General features: G+C 33.9%; 2 protein-coding genes across 5 annotated transcripts; one reads left to right on the forward strand and one right to left on the reverse strand.

The window, feature by feature from the left end:
* Window positions 1–5,591: 5,591 nt before the first annotated feature.
* LOC147518367 (dyggve-melchior-clausen syndrome protein) lies at window positions 5,592–13,437 on the forward strand. 3 transcript variants are annotated; one of them, XM_086590227.1, is made up of 18 exons: window positions 5,592–5,945; window positions 6,025–6,264; window positions 6,535–6,598; window positions 6,753–6,818; window positions 6,899–7,043; window positions 7,604–7,852; window positions 7,943–8,027; window positions 8,211–8,313; window positions 9,314–9,439; window positions 9,553–9,666; window positions 10,214–10,332; window positions 10,507–10,588; window positions 10,696–10,788; window positions 10,869–10,958; window positions 11,200–11,319; window positions 11,469–11,560; window positions 12,378–12,435; window positions 12,785–13,183. In XM_086590227.1, exons 4-18 carry the CDS (start codon window positions 6,810–6,812, stop codon window positions 12,839–12,841), a joined length of 1,542 nt encoding a protein of 513 aa, XP_086446353.1. In that variant the 5' UTR covers window positions 5,592–5,945; window positions 6,025–6,264; window positions 6,535–6,598; window positions 6,753–6,809; the 3' UTR covers window positions 12,842–13,183. The 3 variants fall into 3 exon arrangements, with proteins under 3 accessions (XP_086446353.1, XP_086446351.1, XP_086446352.1); XM_086590225.1 differs by having other exon boundaries at window positions 5,600–5,945; window positions 6,689–6,818; window positions 12,785–13,182; XM_086590226.1 differs by lacking the exon at window positions 12,785–13,183 and adding an exon at window positions 13,193–13,437 and having other exon boundaries at window positions 5,601–5,945; window positions 6,689–6,818.
* Window positions 13,438–14,297: 860 nt separating this feature from the next.
* Window positions 14,298–20,900, reverse strand: LOC147518368 (protein indeterminate-domain 12-like). Of its 2 annotated transcripts, none has more exons than XM_086590230.1 (4): window positions 20,867–20,900; window positions 16,072–16,237; window positions 15,545–15,944; window positions 14,298–15,387 (listed from the first exon to the last, which is right to left on the reverse strand). In XM_086590230.1, exons 2-4 carry the CDS (start codon window positions 16,226–16,228, stop codon window positions 14,799–14,801), a joined length of 1,146 nt encoding a protein of 381 aa, XP_086446356.1. In that variant the 5' UTR covers window positions 16,229–16,237; window positions 20,867–20,900; the 3' UTR covers window positions 14,298–14,798. The 2 variants fall into 2 exon arrangements, with proteins under 2 accessions (XP_086446356.1, XP_086446355.1); XM_086590229.1 differs by lacking the exon at window positions 20,867–20,900 and adding an exon at window positions 16,790–17,696 and having other exon boundaries at window positions 16,072–16,242.
* Window positions 20,901–22,644: the final 1,744 nt, after the last annotated feature.

Here is a 22,644-nt window from a genome sequence, read left to right on the forward strand (position 1 = left end):
TTTTCATGTTTACTTAACAATAAGTATATTTTTTGGAATAAGTTTCCTACAAAAAAAACATCCATGTTGTACCCAAAATGGTGAATTCATAATGGATTATGCCTTGCAAACTTCAAATTTTCCAAGTCTAGATTGCAGTTAAAATTCGGAAAATTACCTATGAGCTGAACTTTCGAATTTCTATGACCAAAAATAAGGTAGTATAATCTGTAGGGCCAGTCAAATAGTAATCAACAATTTTTGTTATCAAAAACCATGTTAACCAATTAATGGGTCCAATATATTAACACAATGCAGTGTTTTATTACTTTTTTTTTTTTTTTTTTCAAAAATACCATTTTTTTCAAAATTTAAAAAGGTGTATGATTCTCTACCTTCTCAACAACTTCAAAATCAAAAAATAAAATTTGGAGTTTGTGTATAAATTTTAAATTGACATTTTAATTAGAGGAAATACCTTTAATTAGAATGATTATTGGTTTAATAAGATGAAAATGAGAAAAGGTGAATGGTGAAGTGAAGAAGATGATGGACTAAATAAGCTGAAGAAGGTGAATGGTGAAGAGAGAAAGAAGAGAATATACGTGGAGGGTATTTGCGGAAGAAATAAATAATTTATGCTCATTGATTTAGTCTTAACCGGCCCCCTAGTTAGTTTGGTTTTTTGTAATATAAATTATAGATTACCATTTGACTGGTCCTAAAAGTTAGATCACCGACTAGTTTTTTGTCATAGAAATTTGAAAGTTCCACCTATAGATAATTTTTCAGTAAAAATTTGAAGTAATTTGGTTATCTTCGTTTACTATTTAAATAAAAATGGATTTTGCATTCCAAGTGATTTCTTTCTTAAATTTATGTTAAAAATAGTTTGAACTGGAACCATGATGCAAATTGCAGAATATGTTTTCAGCTGAAATCTTTTAAGTTGCTTGATGTGAAATGGCCCAACACACTATCTTACCAGCCCCAATGGTTTACGTCCTGAGTTGGCTCTAATATGTAGATCAATAATTCTGGTAGTTGACCTTCTAAGATAGCATCTTTCCACCAATATTTTGGTGAATTGACTAAGCATTATTATTAGATAACTAACTAGTGATGGTTTAATATATTCAAATAAGAAATTGGTCCCAAGGTCCATTTTCAAGTGAAAATAACTTTTACAACTAGTTTTTTTTTTTTTGACAAATTTTGGGTGAAAATAATCCTAAAAACCAGTTTTCGAGTGAAAATAACTTATAAGGGCAAATAATCCGGATTTGAAATAAAGATTTTATGATTTTACCATTTCTGTCGGACAATGAGTGCTCATACCTTATGTTGATGTATGAACAATGATTGTTGTTCATATCCAAATAGGTGAAGTATCTCATACAATATATTAATGTATGAGCAATGATTGCTCATAGCTCATATTGAGGTATAAATAATGATTATTCATACTTCATACGTACTCCAATAAGTATTCTTACTAGCATACATTATGTTCGTTGAAGTATGAACATTGATTGATCATACCCCAAATAGCTATGAACAATTATTGTTCATGCTCTAATAGGTGTTCTTACTGATTATACATTATGTTGAGGTATGAACAATGATTGTTCATAACTTATATTGAGGTATGAATAATTATTGTTCATACTCTAATAGGTGTTCTTATTGATCATACATTATGTTGAGGTATGAACAATGAGTGTTTATAACTCATAATAAGGTATGAACAACCCAAATATGTATGAACAATGAGTGTTCATACTCCAATAGGTGTTCTTATTGATCATACATTATGTTGTGATATGAACAATCATTGTTCATACTATATACACCGAGTCATTTCGGTTGAGCCAGGTCATTATTATTTCGTGCTAGGGGTATATTTGACTTTTTATCTACCCGAGTCGTTTTTAATTTCGCGTTAATGGTATATACTTGACCTTTCATCTACCCAGTCATTGTGAGTGATATATATATATATATATATATATATATATATATATATATATATATATATATATATATATATATATATATATATATAGTAATTCTCTAAAAAAGTAACTACTTAAGTTAACTCAAAATAAGTACGTAAGCAAAACTTCACCTAGAAAATGAATTCAACCCTAATTTTTTGTGAATATGATATACTTAACATTAAGATCATATCCACAAAATTTCAGCTCATTTGGAAACCTTTAACATTGGCAAAAAATGATTGCAAAAACTCGAAATTTCTAGACCATTAGATTTCTTTTTAAATATAACAACAATTTTTATCTATGTTAGAGGTTTCCAAATGCATTGAAATTTTGTAAAGATAATATTTATGATGAATGCTTCATACCCACAAAATCTGTAGATCAATCATTCTGGTAGTTGACCTTTTAAGATAACATCTTTCCACCAATATTTCGGTGAATTGACTAAGCATTATTAGATAACTAACTAGTGATGGTTTAATATATTCGAACAATAAATTGGTCCCAAGGCCCATTTATTTTCAAGTGAAAATAACTCTCATAACCAGCGTTTTTTTTTTTTTTATTATTCTCAAGGACAAATTTCAGGTGAAAATAACCCTAAAAACCAGTTTTCGAATGAAAATAACTTATAATAACAAATAATCTGGATTTGAAATAAATATCTCTTTATGTCGGTTTGCTATGAGCAATGAGTGTTCATACCTTATGTTGATGTATGAATAATGATTGTTGTTCATATCCAAATAGGTGAATGTATTTCATACAATATATTAATGTATGAGCAATGATTGCTCATAGCTCATAGTGAGGTATAAATAATGATTGTTCATATGTACTCCAATAGGTGTTCTTACTAGCATACATTATGTTCGTTGAGGTATGAACAATGTTCATACCCCAAATAGTTATGAACAATTATTGTTTATACTCCAATAGGTGTTCTTACTGATTATACATTATGTTGAGGTATGAACAATGATTATTCATAGCTTATATTGAAGTATGAATAATGATTGTTCATACTCTAATAAGTGTTCTTACTAATCATACATTATGTTGATGTATGATCAATGAGTGTTCATAACTCATGTTAAGGTATAAACAACCCAAATAGGTATGAACAATGAATGTTCATATTGATCATACATTATGTTAAGGTATGAACAATGATTGTTTATACCCAAAATAGGTATGAACAATCACTGTTTAATATTTATTTGAACAGTGATTGTTCATAGTTTATATTGAAGTATGAACAGTGGTTGTTCATACCCCAAATAGGTATGAACAATCATTATTCATACTATATACACCGGGTCGTTTCGGTTGAGTCGGGTCATTTATTATTTCGTGCTAGGGGTATATTTGACTTTTTATCTACCCGAGCCATTTTTAATTTCACGTTAATGGTATATATATATACACACACACACACACACACACACACACACACACACACACACACACACACACATATATATCAGCTCGGCTCGGCTCCTACAATGACCTTAAATAAGGACTAAATCTAAAACACTCACAACTTCACCTACAAAATGATTTAAAACCTAATATTTTGTGCATATTATCTACTAATCATAACGAACATCTCTACAAAAATTCAACTCGTTTGACAATTTTTAATATTAGCAAAAGATGATTGCAAAAACTATACATTTCTGGACCTTTATATATATTTTCAAAAGTGGAAAACAATTTTATATAAGTTAAAGGATATCAAACGAGTTGAATTTTTGTAGAGATGTTCGTTATGGTTAGTAGATCATATGCACAAAAGATTAGATTTTAAATCATTTTGTAGGTAAAGTTGTGGGTATTTTAGATTTGGTACTTATTTAAGGTCATTTTAGGAGTCGGGCTGTATATATATAAGCTCCTAAAAGGACCTTTTATATATATATATATATATATATCACTTTCATCTACCCGGTCCTTGTGGTTTTGAGAGTTACTATTTTCCCCATCCGTCCTTAAAGAGTCACTCTCTTAAATTCTAAATAAACTAGAAGTCTAATACTCCGATGCACATTAATTTGATTGTTTGGTATAAGTTTACTTTGTCCAAATTAAAACAAGTAGTAGTAATTAGCAGGTCAAACTAATGAATAATTGAATAATCTACAAGGATGATCTTGGACACACCCATAAAAACACTCTCATACCTCATAACTAACATAAGTTTTTGTCATATCCCAATAACTGCCTAAATCCAATAATATATCCCAAAATTAATTTGGGGTATTTCTAATAAGGGCAGAGGCAAAAGGATTAAAAAAAAAAAAAGCAAACACGTCTATTTGGTACCGTTTTTTTTAGTGAAAGTTTTTTTTCACATTTTTCTTCATCCCCTTCTACACAAAGTGAATAACAAAATGAACCCCATTTAAGTCAAACTTGAACTTGATTTTAAATTACGAAGTCATCTTCTTTAGTGTTTCTAACTTTTGTCTTGCAGCAACTCGGAGCAATTTTGTAATGAATTTGGAATTGGGTATATTAAGCCTTAATTAGTTGTTTGTTTGGCTTTCAACACCATAGTTGTTTGATGAAATGCAGTACTGAGGGGGAAAGTCGTGTTGCTGATTTCGTGTCCGCAAGGTTGTGAAGATTGTCTATGGAAGTGCATGTATTCTGTTTTGGATGTGGTTAGGCTAGGAGAATGAAAATTCGAATTTGTTTATTGGACAAAGGTTAACTAGACCAGTTCACATGTTGAGGGATTCGTAGACTCAATCATGGTGAGTATGAAATAATATAGTTCAAGACGATTTAAATCATTAGAGTCAAACATATTGAAAATGAGATTAACCATTAAGCTATTTCAAGTTGAACCCAAGAAAATACATTTGTCAACCAACAAAATAAGTACTTCAAATTTTAACTAAAAGTTCATATAGAAAATTATGAAGTAGAATACGTCGCGATATTAGATCTAACGAGTAACCGAGTTAATTATATACTAACTAAATGCCCATTGTCCAAATCAATATTAATTTGCAGAATAAGTCAAGTTGGTTGAGTTCTCAGCCAAATCACAAACTTATTTAAAATAAGAGTTTAGTATAGGTCCTACGAGTTATATTCAATAAATAATGACTTGTTTTAGTCAATAAATATTTTGGGTACGCCCTAATAAAAGGAAGAATAATTTAAGAAGCTAAATGTATCTAAAATTATTTTTTTTTATTTTTTTTAAAGTTGGGATACTAAAATGTATTTATGCCAATACATGGTTTCCCATAGAATTAGATTCAAAGAATTATCAGATATTTACTTTTTACTTTTATGTTTGTTTTTCCCAAATGTCTTAAATGGTCGTGTAAATGATTGCAAGAGGTCTTGCCGTCCTGGACTTACAGTGGTGGAAGTTTACTCATGAAGATTCCAAGAGGAGATTAATAAGCAAAGGGGCCACGTGTTGCCCATTTTCAGTACTACTACAATTAGAAACACACGTTAAGACGGAATTACCCTTTTTATCAATCCCAATGCGAAGATTTCAAACGCGGTTTGGGCTTTGACTGAGTCGACTCGCAAGGGGTATATTTGGTAAGATAAAAAGAAAAAACGGCTTAATCAACGAAGTCGTCGTTTTCTTATTAAATCTTCATTTCAAAGGCTTCCTCCTCCTATTCCCAAAACACATCCAGAAAAACCAAAATTATACTTCCAAATCAAACAATATCACTTGTAAATCTCATTCCCCACCAATGCCATCCTCAAAGATCCAAACTTGTCAAATTTAACTTTAAAAAAAAAAAAAAAAAAAAATGGGAGGCGTGCCATCGACACCGGGGCAGGACACAGCAGAATATCTAATAAGTAGATTTGTTGGTGAAAAATCATTCCCACTTTCTTCTGAATTTTGGTATAAATTACTCGAGCTCCCTTTTACTCTTCCATGGCCTACCTATCGTGTTCGTCAAGCTTGCCAAGCTTTCGGTTGGTTGATTTGAACTTGTTTTATTTTATTATTATTATTTTTTTGTGTCGGTATAATGATTTATTTTATGTTATGTAGTGAAAAACAACTACAACACAAGGCATCTTGCAAAGATACTGATTCATTTGGTATTGAGTCTGCAAGAAGCTATGTCGACAACTACAGTGCCAACAACAGCTTATATGAAGGCTATAAATGCAGCATACATATCATCTATTTTTTTAAAATACACTATTGAAAATGCCAAGAGTGATAAGTTTGACGAGTTATATTTATCTCTCACTGAAGATGAAGCAACATCAAAAAACTTCCCCAAGGGTAAGTGTCAAGTTTCCCTCTTGTACGTGTAATATTGTTAAGGTCATTTGATGGTTTGTAGATAAGCGCCTCTTCTTCTACTGTTCACGAGTAGGATGAGATTTTCCCGAATCGGATAATAACTCTCAAGTAGATTGCAGGTGAATTCGTGCAATTGAGCCTATATGTATCCGGACCGGGAAATACCCTTCTGTTACTTCTTAGTCATTCATTAAGAATGTTATTACTCTTTGGGTTATATTTACGGGCCGCCTTCTTTTTTTGAAACAGATCAAGACATTGGAAGTTTTGTTATGCATGGTGTGCTTAGCTTTATTGGCACATCAGATGTAAGGTGTGTTCTGCTTTTTAAGAAATCTTGGGATTCCTGATGAGATTCTTATTAACATTCTGATCCTAATATTCTATTACTTTTTGTTGCTAGTTCTCAAACATACCTTCTACATCATGAATTGCTGAATTTTGTGCTTGTGGCTATGTCAACTCAGCTTCGCTCAGGACCATCTCCTGGGCCAAGAGATGTGCACCCATTTATTGATGCAGCAATGGTTCAGGTGAGCAGGACTTGTTTTTTATGTGTTCAGATATTCCAAGTGTACTGTTGTGTTCTCATAAAACAAGTTTTCATTATCAGGATAGTTCTGTGGTCGGATTGAGTGTTCGCAGACTGTTGCTTAACTACATTACACGACCGCGTATACCCGCAAGTGGTGCTACTCATTCAATTTTTTCTGATGGTGGTCAGCCTGGTGTTCTGCACAAAGTTGGTTCTGCTGCTGGTATGATACTAGTTGATATGTTTTAATCCTAGGGATTTGTTCAGTTTCTTTTTGTACTGTTATAATTATATGTAGACTTTTCTGATTAGAGCGTTTAAAAATAATCCCAGTTGACACTTAACTTGATGAGCTTCTGTATTAAGTATGAAGCACACAGGACTATGGCTCAGTGATTGTGCATACTTCCCACATGTGCAAGGTTGAGGGTCAAAACTCACTGGCCTAGGGAGTTTTACCAATGTAATTCTGGGTGTGTTAGGGAGATGGGGGGTATTTTGTATAGAGACCCTTGATTTGGGGTATGTTAGGGTTTCAGTATTTGATGATATTCTTGTATTTTTTTGTTTTCCCTTTTTCCTTGTTTGTGTAGGTTACCTCAACCTACATTTTATGTGAATGAAAGTCTTCACTGTGCCGATAAAAAAAAATAGATTTTTTTTTACTCATCTAATTCATAGGAATTTAATTACACTTGTGGTCGATAGGATTTCAAGCCTTAAAAAAAGAGCCAGTTAAGGCTCCCTGTGTAATCCCTTAACATGGTTTATGATGTCTTGCAGCCAACTTTGTGCTCTATCCATTCAATTATTTTGTCAGTTCGAATGGTGAAGGATCAAGGAACCCATTGGCAGACAACAGTCTCCTTCTTTTGCTCGTTCTTACTCATTATCGAAAATGTGTTATGGTGACTGAGTGCATTACAGACAAACATGGAGACGATGTGAATTTAGATTCTCTGATGAAGGAACATTTATATTTTTCCGACAACCCATACTGCAAGGCCCTAGAAAATGCTAGGGATGTTGAATGTAAGATTGGCTTTTCTTTCTTCTCTCTGGTATTAGAATTTGGTACATTAGAAAATAATCGAGGTTTTGCAATTGAATTCCTGGATGCAGTTGATCGCGTAGATATTGAGGGAAATGTACATAGTGGACCGCTTGTGAGATTATCTTTTGCTTCTCTGTTTGACACACTTGGACAGTGAGTTTCTGTTGCACCTGTTTCTGAATTAAATGACAATTTTCTTCATCAGTACAGTTAGTGGTCATTGTGATTTCGGATTTGACATAATTCCGTGAAAGGTCTTACATCATTGCAATGCATAGGTCTCAAATGAAATTTGTAAATTTAAAACCAAAGTCCGTTCTATGATGTTGACTGCAGGCACTTGGCTGATGAAGTTTCGGTCCTACTACTGTACTCCTTGGTTCATGGGAACTCCAACTTTTTGGAGTATGTCTTGGTGCGAACTGATTTGGACACTCTGGTATGCATTTGGATCCTCGAGTTTCCCTTCTTAATAAGGTTGTGCTCCTAGAAAACTTGTGCTCATGCTCATATCTTTTTCAGCTTCTCTGGTGATTGGCATTTGTATAAACTATAAAACTGCTTGTATCAAATGGTGGGAGTCCGGAGTCTAACTGTTACTGTTTAAAAAGATAAGAAAAAAACCAAAAAAGTCTTTGCCAATAAATTACTGAAAAAATTTCGTATTAAACCAAGAAATATAAAATGCAGTATTTTCTACTTCTGGAACATTTTTCTGGAAAATAGGTTACTCCACGAATAATATGTTTAGTATAAGTAGCTATGGTGACACCTGACTACTGTAAAATACCCACCGTATCTGTATCTAGACAGTACATTACTAATGCTGTCCTGGATATCCCAACTACGAATTATGCCTTTTTATTTCCTTATTTCTTGTAACCTGTAAATACTTCTCAATGATGTTTAAAGTTTACACAAATTAACTCATTATTCAATGTAAAATAGAGAGCAGTACAAAATCTTACTAATGTTTTTGGAATATGAGGTGTTCACAAATTAACTATACACAAATGATACAATGACGTTTATCTTAAGTAAAGCCGCAACCCTATACTGCATATATTAAATATATATAAAAAAAAGTAAAAATAAATGGTATTCACTAAGCAAACAAAGAGTCTTGTTGTCTTTCCTTAATCTATTTCTGTTTTCCTTTGGTTAATACATTTCTTTTACCAAGAAAATTTCTGTTACAATGAGTGATATATCAAAGCCATATCCATGTTCATACTTCTATATTTTACTCAAAGGCACCCATGAGTTGGTTTTAATGAAGCCTTCATGAATTTCATTGGTAGCTCTTCTTTGTACTCAGCTCATTCTTAATTTGTTTGTGATTGATTTTGTTAAAGCAATCTACCTGTACAACACCTGATGGAAGTTTATGGCATCATAGACTAATAATGTTTGTGTTTATGTGGTAATGAAATCAATAGCTGATGCCCATACTGGAAACACTGTATAATGCTTCAAGGAGGACTTCAAATCAAATTTACATGTTGCTAATTATCCTTCTCATACTCAGTCAAGATTCTTCTTTCAACGCCAGTATTCACAAGCTGGTAAGATTTACTTTTATGAGTTTGGCTTGTACATCTCAGTTTATTTCATTCACTTCTTGCACTTGGAAAGCAGTTTTGGTAGAGATTCTAATTATTTCGTTTGCCTAATTCAGATACTTCCGAGCGTCCCATGGTACCAAGAACGGCTTCTTCATAACACATCGCTTGGTTCTCTGATGGTTATAATACTAATAAGGACTGTGAAGTACAACTTGTCGAAGTTACGGGTATGCCATATTCAAGAATTTGAAATATGTAATAAGCTTTGGAAAAGGAAGAGATTATAGAAATGAAAGTTTTATGGAAACCAAATGAGGCAAAAACCACGTTAAACAAACTTACAGAAGGTGTCTCTGTTATGTTATTTAAAAGGAGAAGGATATACGATGATAGAGGACACCTTTGAAGCAAAAAACAATTGCATCTTCCAGAAAGGATGCTCACAAGCATCTCTTTACTAATGCATTCAATTGTATATAGCTTCTTCAAAATCTTGAGGATGTTCCGCAATGCTTCTCCTTTGTGATACTTAATATCAAAATGATTTGTTTTGATTTGTTTCATAGTCCTTACATGATGCCTTGGCATGTGGTAAGGTAAACAAAGTATTGAAAGGAAAAACTTAAGAGGTTTTATACTTCCATGTATTAAGTTGCTTAATACATTGTCATGAGAATTCACAGAAGATGCAAACCCCAAAATAAGAGTTTTGTACTTATCTGTTCTCATGTCTTGTACATCCTCTAATATGTTATCATTGTTGGTCTGTAACAGGATGTTTACCTTCATACGAACTGTCTTGCAACTTTGGCAAATATGGCTCCACATGTCCACAGATTAAGTGCATATGCATCACAGAGGCTGGTCAGCCTTTTCGATATGCTCTCGCGCAAGTATGCTACGTGTAGTATAGTATTAGTTGTTCCTGGTCTCTAAGAGTTTCTTCTGCTGTTACTTTGAATTTAGCATCTGTTTCCCTGAATGCAATATGACCCACCTCATTTTAGATGGAAACCTTTTTTGAGTTCTTTGTATAAGCTGCTTTCCTAAGTTGCTTTCTTTCATAGATATACCAAACTCGCTGAGCAAAAAAATGTGTTTCAAACTAAAGCCAATTCAATAGAAGGCGGCACCATTATGGAAGATATGGTAACTCTCTTTAGTTTTTGTCTTCTAGTATGTTGTTTCCAAATCAGCCCTTTTGTGGAACATTTGTCTAATCCTTCCATAGCTAAGAAAGGTTCAAATCTCTGCAGTCTGCGGAGCTGCACATTTATACTGACTTTTTAAGAATTGTTCTGGAAATCTTAAATGCGATTCTCACATATGCACTCCCTCGAAATCCAGAGGTAATTACTGGTTTTGTTGCAACGCACCTCGAGACAATTTTCAGTGTGTTCTCTTGATAATATATCCAATTCATATGCAGGTTGTGTATGCCATTATGCACCGACAAGAAGTTTTTCAGCCTTTCAAAAATCATCCACGATTTAACGAGCTGCTCGAAAATATTTATTCTGTAAGCAATAAGAGTGTTCAATTACACAGTATTATTCTCTTTTATAGTGTTTGTCTATAATCGAAAGTATTCTTTACCATTTGATTACTAATTTTTTTTGGCATGAAGTAACTGTAGGTGACAGTTTTCGTGGAATTAATATTTTGTCTCCCTAGTTGTCATGACTTGGTCATTTTAAGTTCTTGTCCAACACTTTACATTTTTTCTTTCTCCAGTGCCTAATACCCCCTTCACATTTCAGGTTTTAGATTTCTTCAACAGTCGCATGGATGCCCAGAGAACAGAAGGTGAATGGTCCGTAGAGAAAGTCCTCCAAGTTATAATTATCAACTGCCGATCTTGGCGAGGGGAAGGGATGAAGGTAGAGTTCAATGTCATTTTGATATTAAAATGCATTTTTTGTCTCTGAATTAAAATAAATATCCTTCTCAGAAGGAGAAAAAAATAAATTGAATGAAAGAAAAGTTGGGTATCATTCAAGGACAATTGTGATATGTTAAATCTTAACAGATGTTCACTCAATTACGATTCACGTATGAGCAAGAGAATCATCCAGAAGAGTTTTTTATTCCATATGTATGGCAACTAGTTCTGTCTCACAGGTATACTCTGTCTTCTTTCTTTCGTTCTTTCTTACTTTCTTTTCTGTGTTTTTTTTCACTGTGTGTATGTTTATTGTTGTATGGGTTACCATCTTGGTACAATTATATACACAACTTATATTGTTAACTTTAGAGCATCTTTAATGGTAAGACCTGAAAAACACCAAATTTTTTTGAGCAAACCAACACCAAATAACTTCAGTGGAAACATCAAAGAGTGAGCACCAAATGCACGTCGCGGTGTTTCCAAAACCGCACCAAATAAAGGCCAACACAGCCGCTTCTTTCGGAACACCGCGAGAGAAAAGCCCACAATGCCCACAATAGAGGCTTGTTTTTGTCCAGAAATGAGTAAGTGTTTTTGCCCACGTGGTGTTGGGAAAGCCGCGCAGTGTTCAAAACACCGCGTCGTACATTTGGTTTAACACCAAAGCAAACACCAAATTCCAGCCGATTTGGTGTTTGGTTTGGTATTCAAGAGGTCTCACTATTAAAGATGAAAAACACCAAATTTTCAAGAATTTGGTGTTTGGTGCTCAAGAGGTCTCACCATTAAAGATGCTCTTAGCCCCAGTGGTCATATTCCCAGGCAAAATATTTTAGACACCATACGATGTCATACCCAACCACTGTATTCAAAACTCTGTCTTTTATATTACTATATTTTGATTTAGATTACGCTTGTCACCACGGCACGTTGAGTTTGTTTGGGAGTTTCTAATCAACGCTAAAACTCCATTTTATTTTGGTTGCTTGATTTCTAGACAAGCTTAATTCTTATGCTAACGTGCTTTTCATTTAATGTGTTTGTGTACAGTGGCTTTGGTTTTGATATTGGAGTAATAAATTTATTCCCAATTCCTCTTGCGGTAGATGTAAGTATTTTTTTATTCTCTTGAATCATCAGAAGGGTTCAGTTTGTATACTTTACAATTATGCGCCATATATTGTTTTTCCGTCATTTTAGCATTATGTATTCATTAGCGAAAGGTAACTTTTCAGCTAAAAGTAATTTTTGCTTTGCTCTAGGTTTTAAAGACTATGCTACACTAATGACTTAACCAAAGAAACTTTTAAACATAGACATTTTCTTCAACTTGGTTGCAAGAGTAACTAAGTAAGACTTTTTCTATATTAATAAATAAGATACCGGTTTATCAAAATAAACAAATAAATCAAAAGTGGTTTTTATTTTTTGTTAATGGCTAGATTTATCTTGTGCAGTTAAATGGCAAGATTTATCTTGCGCAGTTTTGTTTAAAAGGAGCTTCTGTACCGTAATTAACTTGTCCACATATTATGGTTCCCTGGTTTCTAGTTGGAAGATGCTATGCACTCATGGTTTGGGATTCAGAGGGGTTCTGTAATTACAGTGATAATGTCATAGTGAAGATAATAATATTACGAATAAGTAATTACGGTAATAAAATGATATAATAGCCCAATCATATGGATACATAGTATTAAACTATTAGTAGTATTATCGTTGTGATAATTATAAGTGGTATTAGTAATGTTATTGTTTTTACAAAGTAACGTCTATTCTCAGCAGCTGCTATAGTATCCTTGTATATAGCATGCAAGTAATTTGCTTAACGTAAGAGGACATGCTTTCACGTGTGTTGACAACAGGATGCTCGCACTGAAGAGGAACAAATCTATGAGTCAGATGTATAGATCTTATTCGGGTGCAGGTGCTGTCCCAATTACCCTCCTAGTTTATGTCTCTACCTCGGTACATCTGTAAATACACAAAGCTTAGAAAGTATTCTTGTAATTCTTTTCTGTTTATATGTTGTGACTTTGATACTGTTGAAGCATTTCTACGAGACGTGGAGATGCCATCAGTGGTTTTAATAAGATATAGTTGCATAAAATGTAAGCTTGTACAACAGTATCACCTTCTTTAGTAGAATATGCCGTATACGTGTTCACGACTTCACGTTTTACTGTGTGTTCTCAAATCGTCATAGTTCCTCTAACAGTTAAATGCAATCTTTGCAGTTGACAGAAAATAACTGGATACCCAATTGGTATTAAACTGCATAAACAAACCAATCCACAATTCCACATTATGTTGACAAAATCAGCACTTAAATAAGGGTTTTGTTTGCAGAAAATTTGGAGTCCGGTTCAAACAAGTTGGGCATTATATTCTGCGGGCTGCGAGCTTATAAAGTTGGGTGGTGAGAATATTAACACCCTACAATAATAGTAATTGATTGATTGACAATAATTATCTGGCAAGAAGACTAAACCAAAATCAAAACAAAATTCATGTGACATTTGCATCAAAAGGAAAATTGCCATTGTTTTGATTAAGGTTTTCTCCAACGTGTGCCGGAATATATCAAGATATCATTTTCATTGTACATTATTTATTGCTTAACGTAAGAAAATTGCCATTGTTCTTTACCAAAAAAAAAGAAAAAGAAAATTGCCATTGCTCTGTTAAGTTATGCACGTATGTTTATAACATTGCTCTAGATATATTTTTCTGTTGTTGATTTGTGGAAATTTTGACGAAGCTAATGGAATTGAATCATTCGATGGTGAGATCCAACTTTTGAGTACAGAGCCCCAGAATACGAGCCCATAGAGCTAAGTTATGATCAAATAGGTATCGCTGTATCGATGAAATACCGAAATAATAATAATCTTCCTTGATATTATTGTAGAGTTTTTTTGTTTTGTTTTTGATATAGTATTATTGTAGAGTTATTAAATGCATAATCAATCGTAATAAATGCTGTTTTTACACACAAGATACAAATAAATAATCAAATAATCCAATTGCAAGAACAAATGAACTCTTGCATGCTACATACTAAAAATACACATTTCAGAGGTCCATTGTGCTTCATGAACCCGAAATTTACTTTGTAGTCTCAATAGAACGAAAACTGTTAGGTAACTATGTAAGACATAAGCTAACAATGAAGAAGAACGTACGCTAGTTGACTCTTTCTTGCCATGTTGACGAACGTGGCACAACAACAACAATAACAATGGTGGTGGCTGTTTTTCATAGAGAAGCCAGAAATCTCATTAATCTTACTCGGCACATCTGTCTGTCTCCAAAATGAAAGCTGAACCTTTTTTTCTCCCACTCGATCAGCTTGGTACCACTTCTTAGGCTTAACAATGCCCTCCTCATGCATCCTTTTAACAAGACCGAGGGGATTTCAGCATCGAATGGTCCCGATTATAAAGCAAACATTTCTAGAAGCAAAGATTTCTAGTACGTGAAAGAAAGCAACTCACTATCAGTACCATTCCAACCACGGTTACTGCCACGTTCTTCATGAAGACCCAAGAAGTCTCTAGTTAAACATTCATTATTGTGCCAAGTAGCTAGTTTCTTTAGTGAAAATCCCATATAGTAGTTTGAGATTCCATTTTCTACATCAACTTCACTCACTTGATCAAGATCATTCGTATTAAATTGGCCCATAGAAGAAGAAGAAGTCATGTGACCTACTAACTGAGTTCTTGCTGCACCACTTGAAATGGATCCAGCACTTACATTAGCAGCTTGTTGAAGAATTGCTGTTGCTGACATATGAGCTGTGCTGTTGGAGAATTGAGTCATATTTGGTTTCTGAAAAAAGTTAACTTGCTGTTGTTGTATTGGTGGTGACAGTGTGTCCCATGAGTTGATAGTTAATGGATGGTTTTGGTTTGAGGAGGGGAATATAAGGGATGGGTTTTGTTGAGTTTGCTGGGAGAAATGATATCTTGGAGGAATTATTGGGCTGGTCTGGACCCTTCCAGCCTCTCTAGCTAGAGCATCGCAAAATGGTCTGTGCGTCTCATACTTGTCCTTCCTGTACATTGCAACATACGTATATATATATATATATAAGATAATCAGAATAATAAGTAACTGCATGTACAAATAAAAACTTGCAACAAAAGCGCTATTTATTTGGTAATCAATTGTGTTTGAATCGATAGCAGTGTTCAAGGAACAAGTACGTTTACCTTGTGAAAACTCTTCCACATTCACATCTAGTCTCCCTTGTTCCACAGACCTTTAAATGAGCCTTGTAATCGGACTCAACCGCATACATTTTTGAGCACTTTTCACATCTTAACCTCTTCTCCCTATGCTTCCTAGAAAAGTGCTTTTTGATACCAGTCAAATCACCTAAGGCCCTTGCAGGGTTGTGATGCACACATGAAAGCTCTGGGCAGACATAGACCTTCTTCATACACTCTCCACTGATGTTTCTCTTATTGAGTTTCCATGGCAAGTTATGGCCCCTTCTATGTAATTGAAGGTTTTGATCTCTTTGGAATCCCTTGTTGCAGACTTCACAAACAAACCTATTGCTTGTCAATAGGGACTTTGGAGATAAGGCTATTACTTCAACATTTGGTCCTGAATCATCAATCAAAATACATAATGATTTAACAAAATGTAGGATTAGAGAGATCAACCACAAGATCTTTTACAGATGATACTAAGTGTATATCTCACATATAACTAAAATGGTATCATATATTACCTGGATTTCCAGGCAAATTCCGTTTCTTCTTGGGCTGAAGCTTGAGAGAAGCATGGCCGGTGGGATCCAAGCTAATGAAACCATGAACCTTTGTTGTGCCTGAAGAACCACTTGCTTCCTCAGATAGACATGAGTTTGATAAGGTTGTTGGCAACATATCTGAATACTTCACTTCAAAAAAGAAAACCAAAGAAACAAAATCAATCTTAGATTTCCTTGTTTTTTCTTATCTTTTTATTTTTTTTCTCCAAAACTTAAGTTTTGTTTTCCATCTCAAAAGACCATGCTACAAACTGTGAAGATATATAATTGAGATACTAGCTTGCATAAATAAAACTAAATACAACACAAGCTACCTAATCATGGCAGGTAGTAATGATAATTAGTCATAGATGGCAAAAGTGTTCTGTGAAGAATTAAAATGATGGATCTTGCCTATGGACTCATTATCTGCATATGGATTGCTTGTGGGATGCAACAAAAATAAAATGCTACTTTTCCTTCTCTGTATGTAGAAACAAATATCCAAGCGCATTAAGCAATCAAACAAGTGAGGAACCAGACAAAAAAAGGAAAAGTTTTTCTCTCCAAGCATCATGCAATCAAGTATGCTTAATTTTAGACCTTGATCGAGCTTAAGCAAATCATACATAAATACATATAAGCGCTGTAGATCTCTTCTCTATTTCTAAGAGCAGCAACCCAAGTTAAAACTGACCTAATATGAATGTGTATCAGTGTATCACCAATAATATTGTCCTTTGATACTCTAGAGCAAAGGGACCACTATATTATATATATGTTTTGTTTCTTCCACTCCTCTACCAATAAACTGCAAGCTGAAGCTTTTCACAATAAATGGACTATACTGCTCACGTCTTATATAGATGGAGACAAACAATGGAGCTGATCTCAGTCAATGGGTATTGGATGAATAATGTTTTTATCGTAGAAGTGATGATGAGAGAAAGAGAAAGTTAGACCAAAGCAAAGACCAAGAATCTCTCTTTCTCTCTCTCATTGTTAACAGAATGCATGTTGCGCGAAACTTTTCGTATTTTCCTATGGGCTTCTTATATACAACCATACTTAAATGATATTTTATCTGATCGAAATGATAAGAAGAAAGGAAGAGACATGCTTATAAGGAGGAAAGACAATTGCTTAGAGAAAGGTTAGCCAAACTTGGGGTGGTTATATAAAGGTCATCAGCAGAGAGAGAGAGAAAGAGAGCATCAGCTTAAAGTAAAAACCACACTGATGGATGGTTCGGATGTTATTACTTACTTAATAGTTATAGCATCAGATCAAAGTTAATTAAAACCTCACAAATATATGGATGTAGTTACTTTTTTTTTTTGAAAGGCATGTAGTTACTTATTTCAGTTACTCGCACAGCCAAGGCAGTACAATTAGAGTCTGTCCTTTTGAGTTGAAAGTCCCTCTTGTGCTAGCCTCTTAGGAGCACTGTCTTGTTTGTCCATAACCACTATCCACCATACTTGCATAGTAAAACTCAGAGAAATCTGCATGTATATATTTCACAACAGTCACGTCGTTCACATTCACTTTTTTTTAGAGTAAATCAATGTAACACAAGTACACAAGAGCTTTTAGCTCAATTGGTTGTGTACCCCTCTGTAAGTTCGAATCTCATCCAATGTTGTTTGGGATTTATTTCTTGTGTAATTATGTGATGGGCTTTTGGGCCAAGTGAGCCATCGGGCTAGAGAATGTGAGAGCCTTCGGGCTAGGTCCTCTTCAGGATTGATGAGCCTTCGGGCAATGTAAGCCTTTTGGGCTAGGGTCCTTCAATGTAACCGGTGTGGGTCTATCTTAACCCTCTAAAAGAGTGACTGATCTCATTTAAAACACAAATTTTAGAGCGCATTTGCCCAATCCCACATTGAATACTAAGGGTGTGTTTGTTATGATGGAAACACTATGGAAAAGAAAGGAAAACACACCCTAAATGAATTATGGATGACTTTATCTTTGGACTACCATCCTTTCTTATCCAAGTTAACTTTTACAATTTTACAAGAGCTCTGGCCAGTGTCCACTAATGAAGAATACTAGCAGGCACCTCAATGGAACTGACAAGCGCCTAGAGTTCCTGTCAGCATTTCTCAGCCGTAAATATTGCTTAAATCTTGCAAAAAAAATAACCAATAATTATGCTCTTGAGACTTAAATGAGTGTTGCATATATATATAGATGTGTAATAATTTATTGATAACTGTGACATGGGAGGATGGTATTAGTTTTCTGAGCTACACTTACTGTACTATTGACTGCAATGGTAATTCTTCGGGAAGGTTGTGGTTGTGGTTTAGAGGCAGAGTTTTGAATGTACTTGATGTGGAGATTTTCAGCGAAGGGTAAAAGCAAAAAGTAACATACTAGAAAAGCAAAGTTTTGATAATTATAGTTTGGAACCTTTAGAAGAAAGAAATGGTGAAAGGAGGGAAGATTACTAGTAAGAATGCAAGATGAGATTCCCATGATGAAGTGCAAGATGGCATCTAAAACTCACGGAATTTGAAGGTTCAAAGAAGAACAAAAAAGAGAAAGTGGAGCTTTTAGTTTGTTTGTTTGCTGTGCTCATTGAGAGATAAGAATAAAGATCGGCAGTCTTTTTACAAGGCAAATGGTATGTATAGTACCTTAATCCGACAACTGTAAATACTTTCTAAAAGCTTGAATCCCATAATACCAGCTTACTTTTCTCTAATCCCTATGTTTCACTCACTCCCACACACATTAGCTTTGAATAATATTGGATATTCCTATTGGTTTCTTCTTGTAATTTTGAGTTTATGACAAAACAAGGTTCTTACATTCGATGGTTGCTTTTAACAAAGAATTGTTCTCTCTCGCTTTCTATCTTGTGCTCATTTCAAAGTTGAAGAATGAATATTCAAAGAGAAAAGCTCAGTAATAACTCTTTGTTTGGTCTGACTAGTGCCTTTGCATGTCAATCTGTATGGAACAATCAACAGACGATTGATGTCACTACCTAAACATTCTTGTGAATAGTCTATGTAGAACTAACAATCTGTTTCTAGGAATAAAAGCTACGGTGGAACTAGCTGCATGTACTAGTTGGATTCTGGGATGTTTCATTTTCCTTCCTTTCGGTCACTTTTCAGACACAATAATGTTCATTGATGGTTAGAGTTGATACGAAGTACAATTTTAGCAGGGCCATGTTAGAAAATAGTCTCTAACAGTTGCCACTGCCATACCCTCTCTCAAAATCGTTTCAGGGCACCTAAAAAAGTAGTCTTTAACAGCTCCAACTGCCACTCCCTCTCCTCAAAATAGTTTCTCCCTCATTGTAAGTATGATAAAAATTCAGGGGAAGCAAACCAAACAAAACAAAACAGAAAACCTCCCTCTAACCTTTTATTATTATCTCTAACTAAGTTTTAATATCAAAATGCTGGTATGAAAAAGAGTGAGCAAAGGTTGTTGTGTCAGAATCAACAATCAACATATGATATGAAAGTAAACATTGGGCCTGCATTTCCGAACAGGGTAAGGGCCCAATATGATTCATCATGAAGCACTGCATAATGGGCCTACGACTAACGGTTTTGATTTAGAAAGACTTCCGGATGGGAGCACGGAATTTAAGAAAGCCGAAAAATAACTTACATTTTCATCTTCTTTTTTCTTTATCTTTTTTTACCACTAAGTCCCGGACCACTAAACACATAGACTAACTAACACCCACATGAACATAGTCACCTTTCTACTCACGCAGTCACGCTAATAAAGGTTTTAGAGGCTCCTTATCCCTCTTTATAACGAAAAGTATATGCCACAAAACTATTTTAGTTAATGTGCTATATATATAATCGAACTTAAATTGAGAAGAAGATAATACTAAGTTTTCTCATTCTTCCTTGTGGAAATAAGTGATCACGAATTGTTATACAGTACTGTTGTGAACTATTTATGCGCCTTCGTATATATCCAATGCTTATCTAAATTTTAAATAAAGCCAAGTTTTTCCATAATCCAATCATCTTAATTTATTTAAGTCTGCTTTATTAAATATATAAATTGCAACGTGACTCATCAGAATTTCTTGCCAAGTACCACTGCTTTTAAGCTTATTATAGTGCATAAGATTGTAATTAACCAATAATTGCTCCTACAAAATACATAGGATACTCTCAATTAGGATGTTACGATCTTTTAGAGATCCTATATGTTAAGGGTCAATTTCGATGAGGGCCGTAAATGCACGTACTACTTTGCCAAATTTCACTAAAGGGCAGATGCCTTGTGCAATTTTTCGTTTTCCTTTTAAAACTACTTTAGCTAAGCAACAGTAAAAAAGAAGCGTTGCAAATTTTTTGCTGCATTCCGTATTGCTTCATATTAATTGGTTTTAAAGTATTAACAAAAAATCCAATGCTGTAATGATGTTAGAGTTTTTCTATTTTATTTTATTTCCTAAAGGGTAACTGATTGGTGATTGCGAAACAGATAGAAATAGCACATCTTGTGATAGCCTTGAGTAGGTCTCTTTAACCTCGATATATAGGAAGTAAACTTTTTGCTGAGGGATAAGTGACCTTTAAACCTTTTTAAGCGTGAATAAAAGGAAAGTCGGGAAGTGTATCAATGTGGCTGTTAGTTTACCTGTGATTAAGTTTTCAGTGGTCCGGGACTAAGTGCTAAAAGAAAAGGGTAAAAAGAGAAGATACAAATGTCAACGGCTAAGAAACAGATGATGAACAAAAACTTTGAATATCACATTCTCATCAGAATATTTTTTTACCTTTATTAAATTCCGTGCATCCTAATTTGCCCCACACGCAGTCTTTACTGCATATAAGAGCAGTCATAATCATAAGAGAGAATAACAAGATCACTTCCACATTCAGCTAATCATCAACCACCTAAACTAACCGGTTAAATTTAATAGTAGTTAATCAAACTCACACAATAAATAATCATTTACATTTTAAAATGCGTAGCGTGTCTGCATTTTAAAAAAAAATATAAATTTATAATGTAGTACATCTGCATTTTAAAATGTGTCGTGCATATGTATTTTAAAATGTGTAAGTTTATAACGTGTTGTTTTTGTTTGTGATACACTCATATACTATATATATACATATTAAAATGCAGATATATGTCTATAAGGCTAAGTCCAATGGTTTGGTGCGTTATCCCACCAAACCACAATAGTATAGTGGATAGTGTTAGCGGGTTAGCGTTTCCAAAACCAATAGTTCTTTTGACAGCCACCAGTACCAATGGCGTATAAAAAAGAATTTTTTATTTTTAGACTCTCCACTCTCCCCGCCATTCTCAAAGGTGTGGGAAAAAATATTTTAAAAAAAATTTCTAGCCGCCACATAGTGTGACGTGTGGCTTAGATTTCTTCTACCCGCCACTCATACTGACATGTAGACTTGACGCTATCTCGTTAAAATTGACATTATAGATAAATAAACTTATACCGATAGCGTTAGCAGGTTAGCATTTTGACGCACCATTGGATAAGAATTTCCGTAATATTTAGTGTTTTGCTGCACCATTGGACTTAGCCTGAGTGAATTCTATTACTTTACTTTTAGTGAAAATATTTGGTACTTATATAAGGGTAAAAAAGAGAATAAAACGGTTACAAAATTCAATAACTAAATTGTCCACTTCTACAAAACATGGATAGTTATAGTCAAAGCCTAAAAATATAAATTTTGCCATTTACAAGTAGTTTTCACTATTTAAAAAGACAAATAATAGTAAATCTATAAAATAATATTCTTCAATATGTTAAGTATAAATTTTTCTAAAACAGACTCCCTAACCCAATTTCTTGTATATACAATATATCCAATATATATCATTAACTTTTTTATTAATATATCAACAATATAATCAGCAATATTTATGATATTTTTTAATATATCGACATACAAAATAAAATTTTGACCGGTCAACAAAAAGATATATATCCACCAATATATCCGAAATATATTGGTTTTTAGAGGTCTCATATATCACCGACATCGAAATTTTTGGCCTTGATGAAAAGAAAGCTTTACACCAATGTGCTTGTTAAACTACTCTGCATAAATATACTCCTTCAGCCATAGATAAGGTATCATGTGAACTATGTGGATAACCTAAACCTTTCAATATGTCACCATTTTTTTCCTACGGATGAACAAGTAAAATCAACAAAAAACTCTGGACGCAGCCAGTAATCAACCAAAGGAATACAGCGATTACTCACTAAGAACATCTCTTCAATTCTCAGACTGCAAAATTGGGAGAATTGAAAAGAGATATTTTACTGTCTGTTGCGCGAATGTGTGTGGGGAAAGAGATATTTTACTGTCTGTTACGCGAATGTGTGTGTTGGGGGTGGTGGTTAGCAACTGAAAAGTTATCGTGATCCAAATGCACCATCTTTCTACTTCTACTGAGTCTAAAGAAAATTGACAATCAGTTGTAAAAATCAACGTTAATTAGATAGGATTTACATATCCAAATATGCATTTGAATCAATAAAAGTCATGAGAAATCGATATGAATTTTCAA

Source organism: Coptis chinensis, chromosome 2 (assembly GCF_015680905.1).
Source record: "Coptis chinensis isolate HL-2020 chromosome 2, ASM1568090v1, whole genome shotgun sequence".
Classification (NCBI taxonomy): Eukaryota; Viridiplantae; Streptophyta; class Magnoliopsida; order Ranunculales; family Ranunculaceae; genus Coptis; species Coptis chinensis.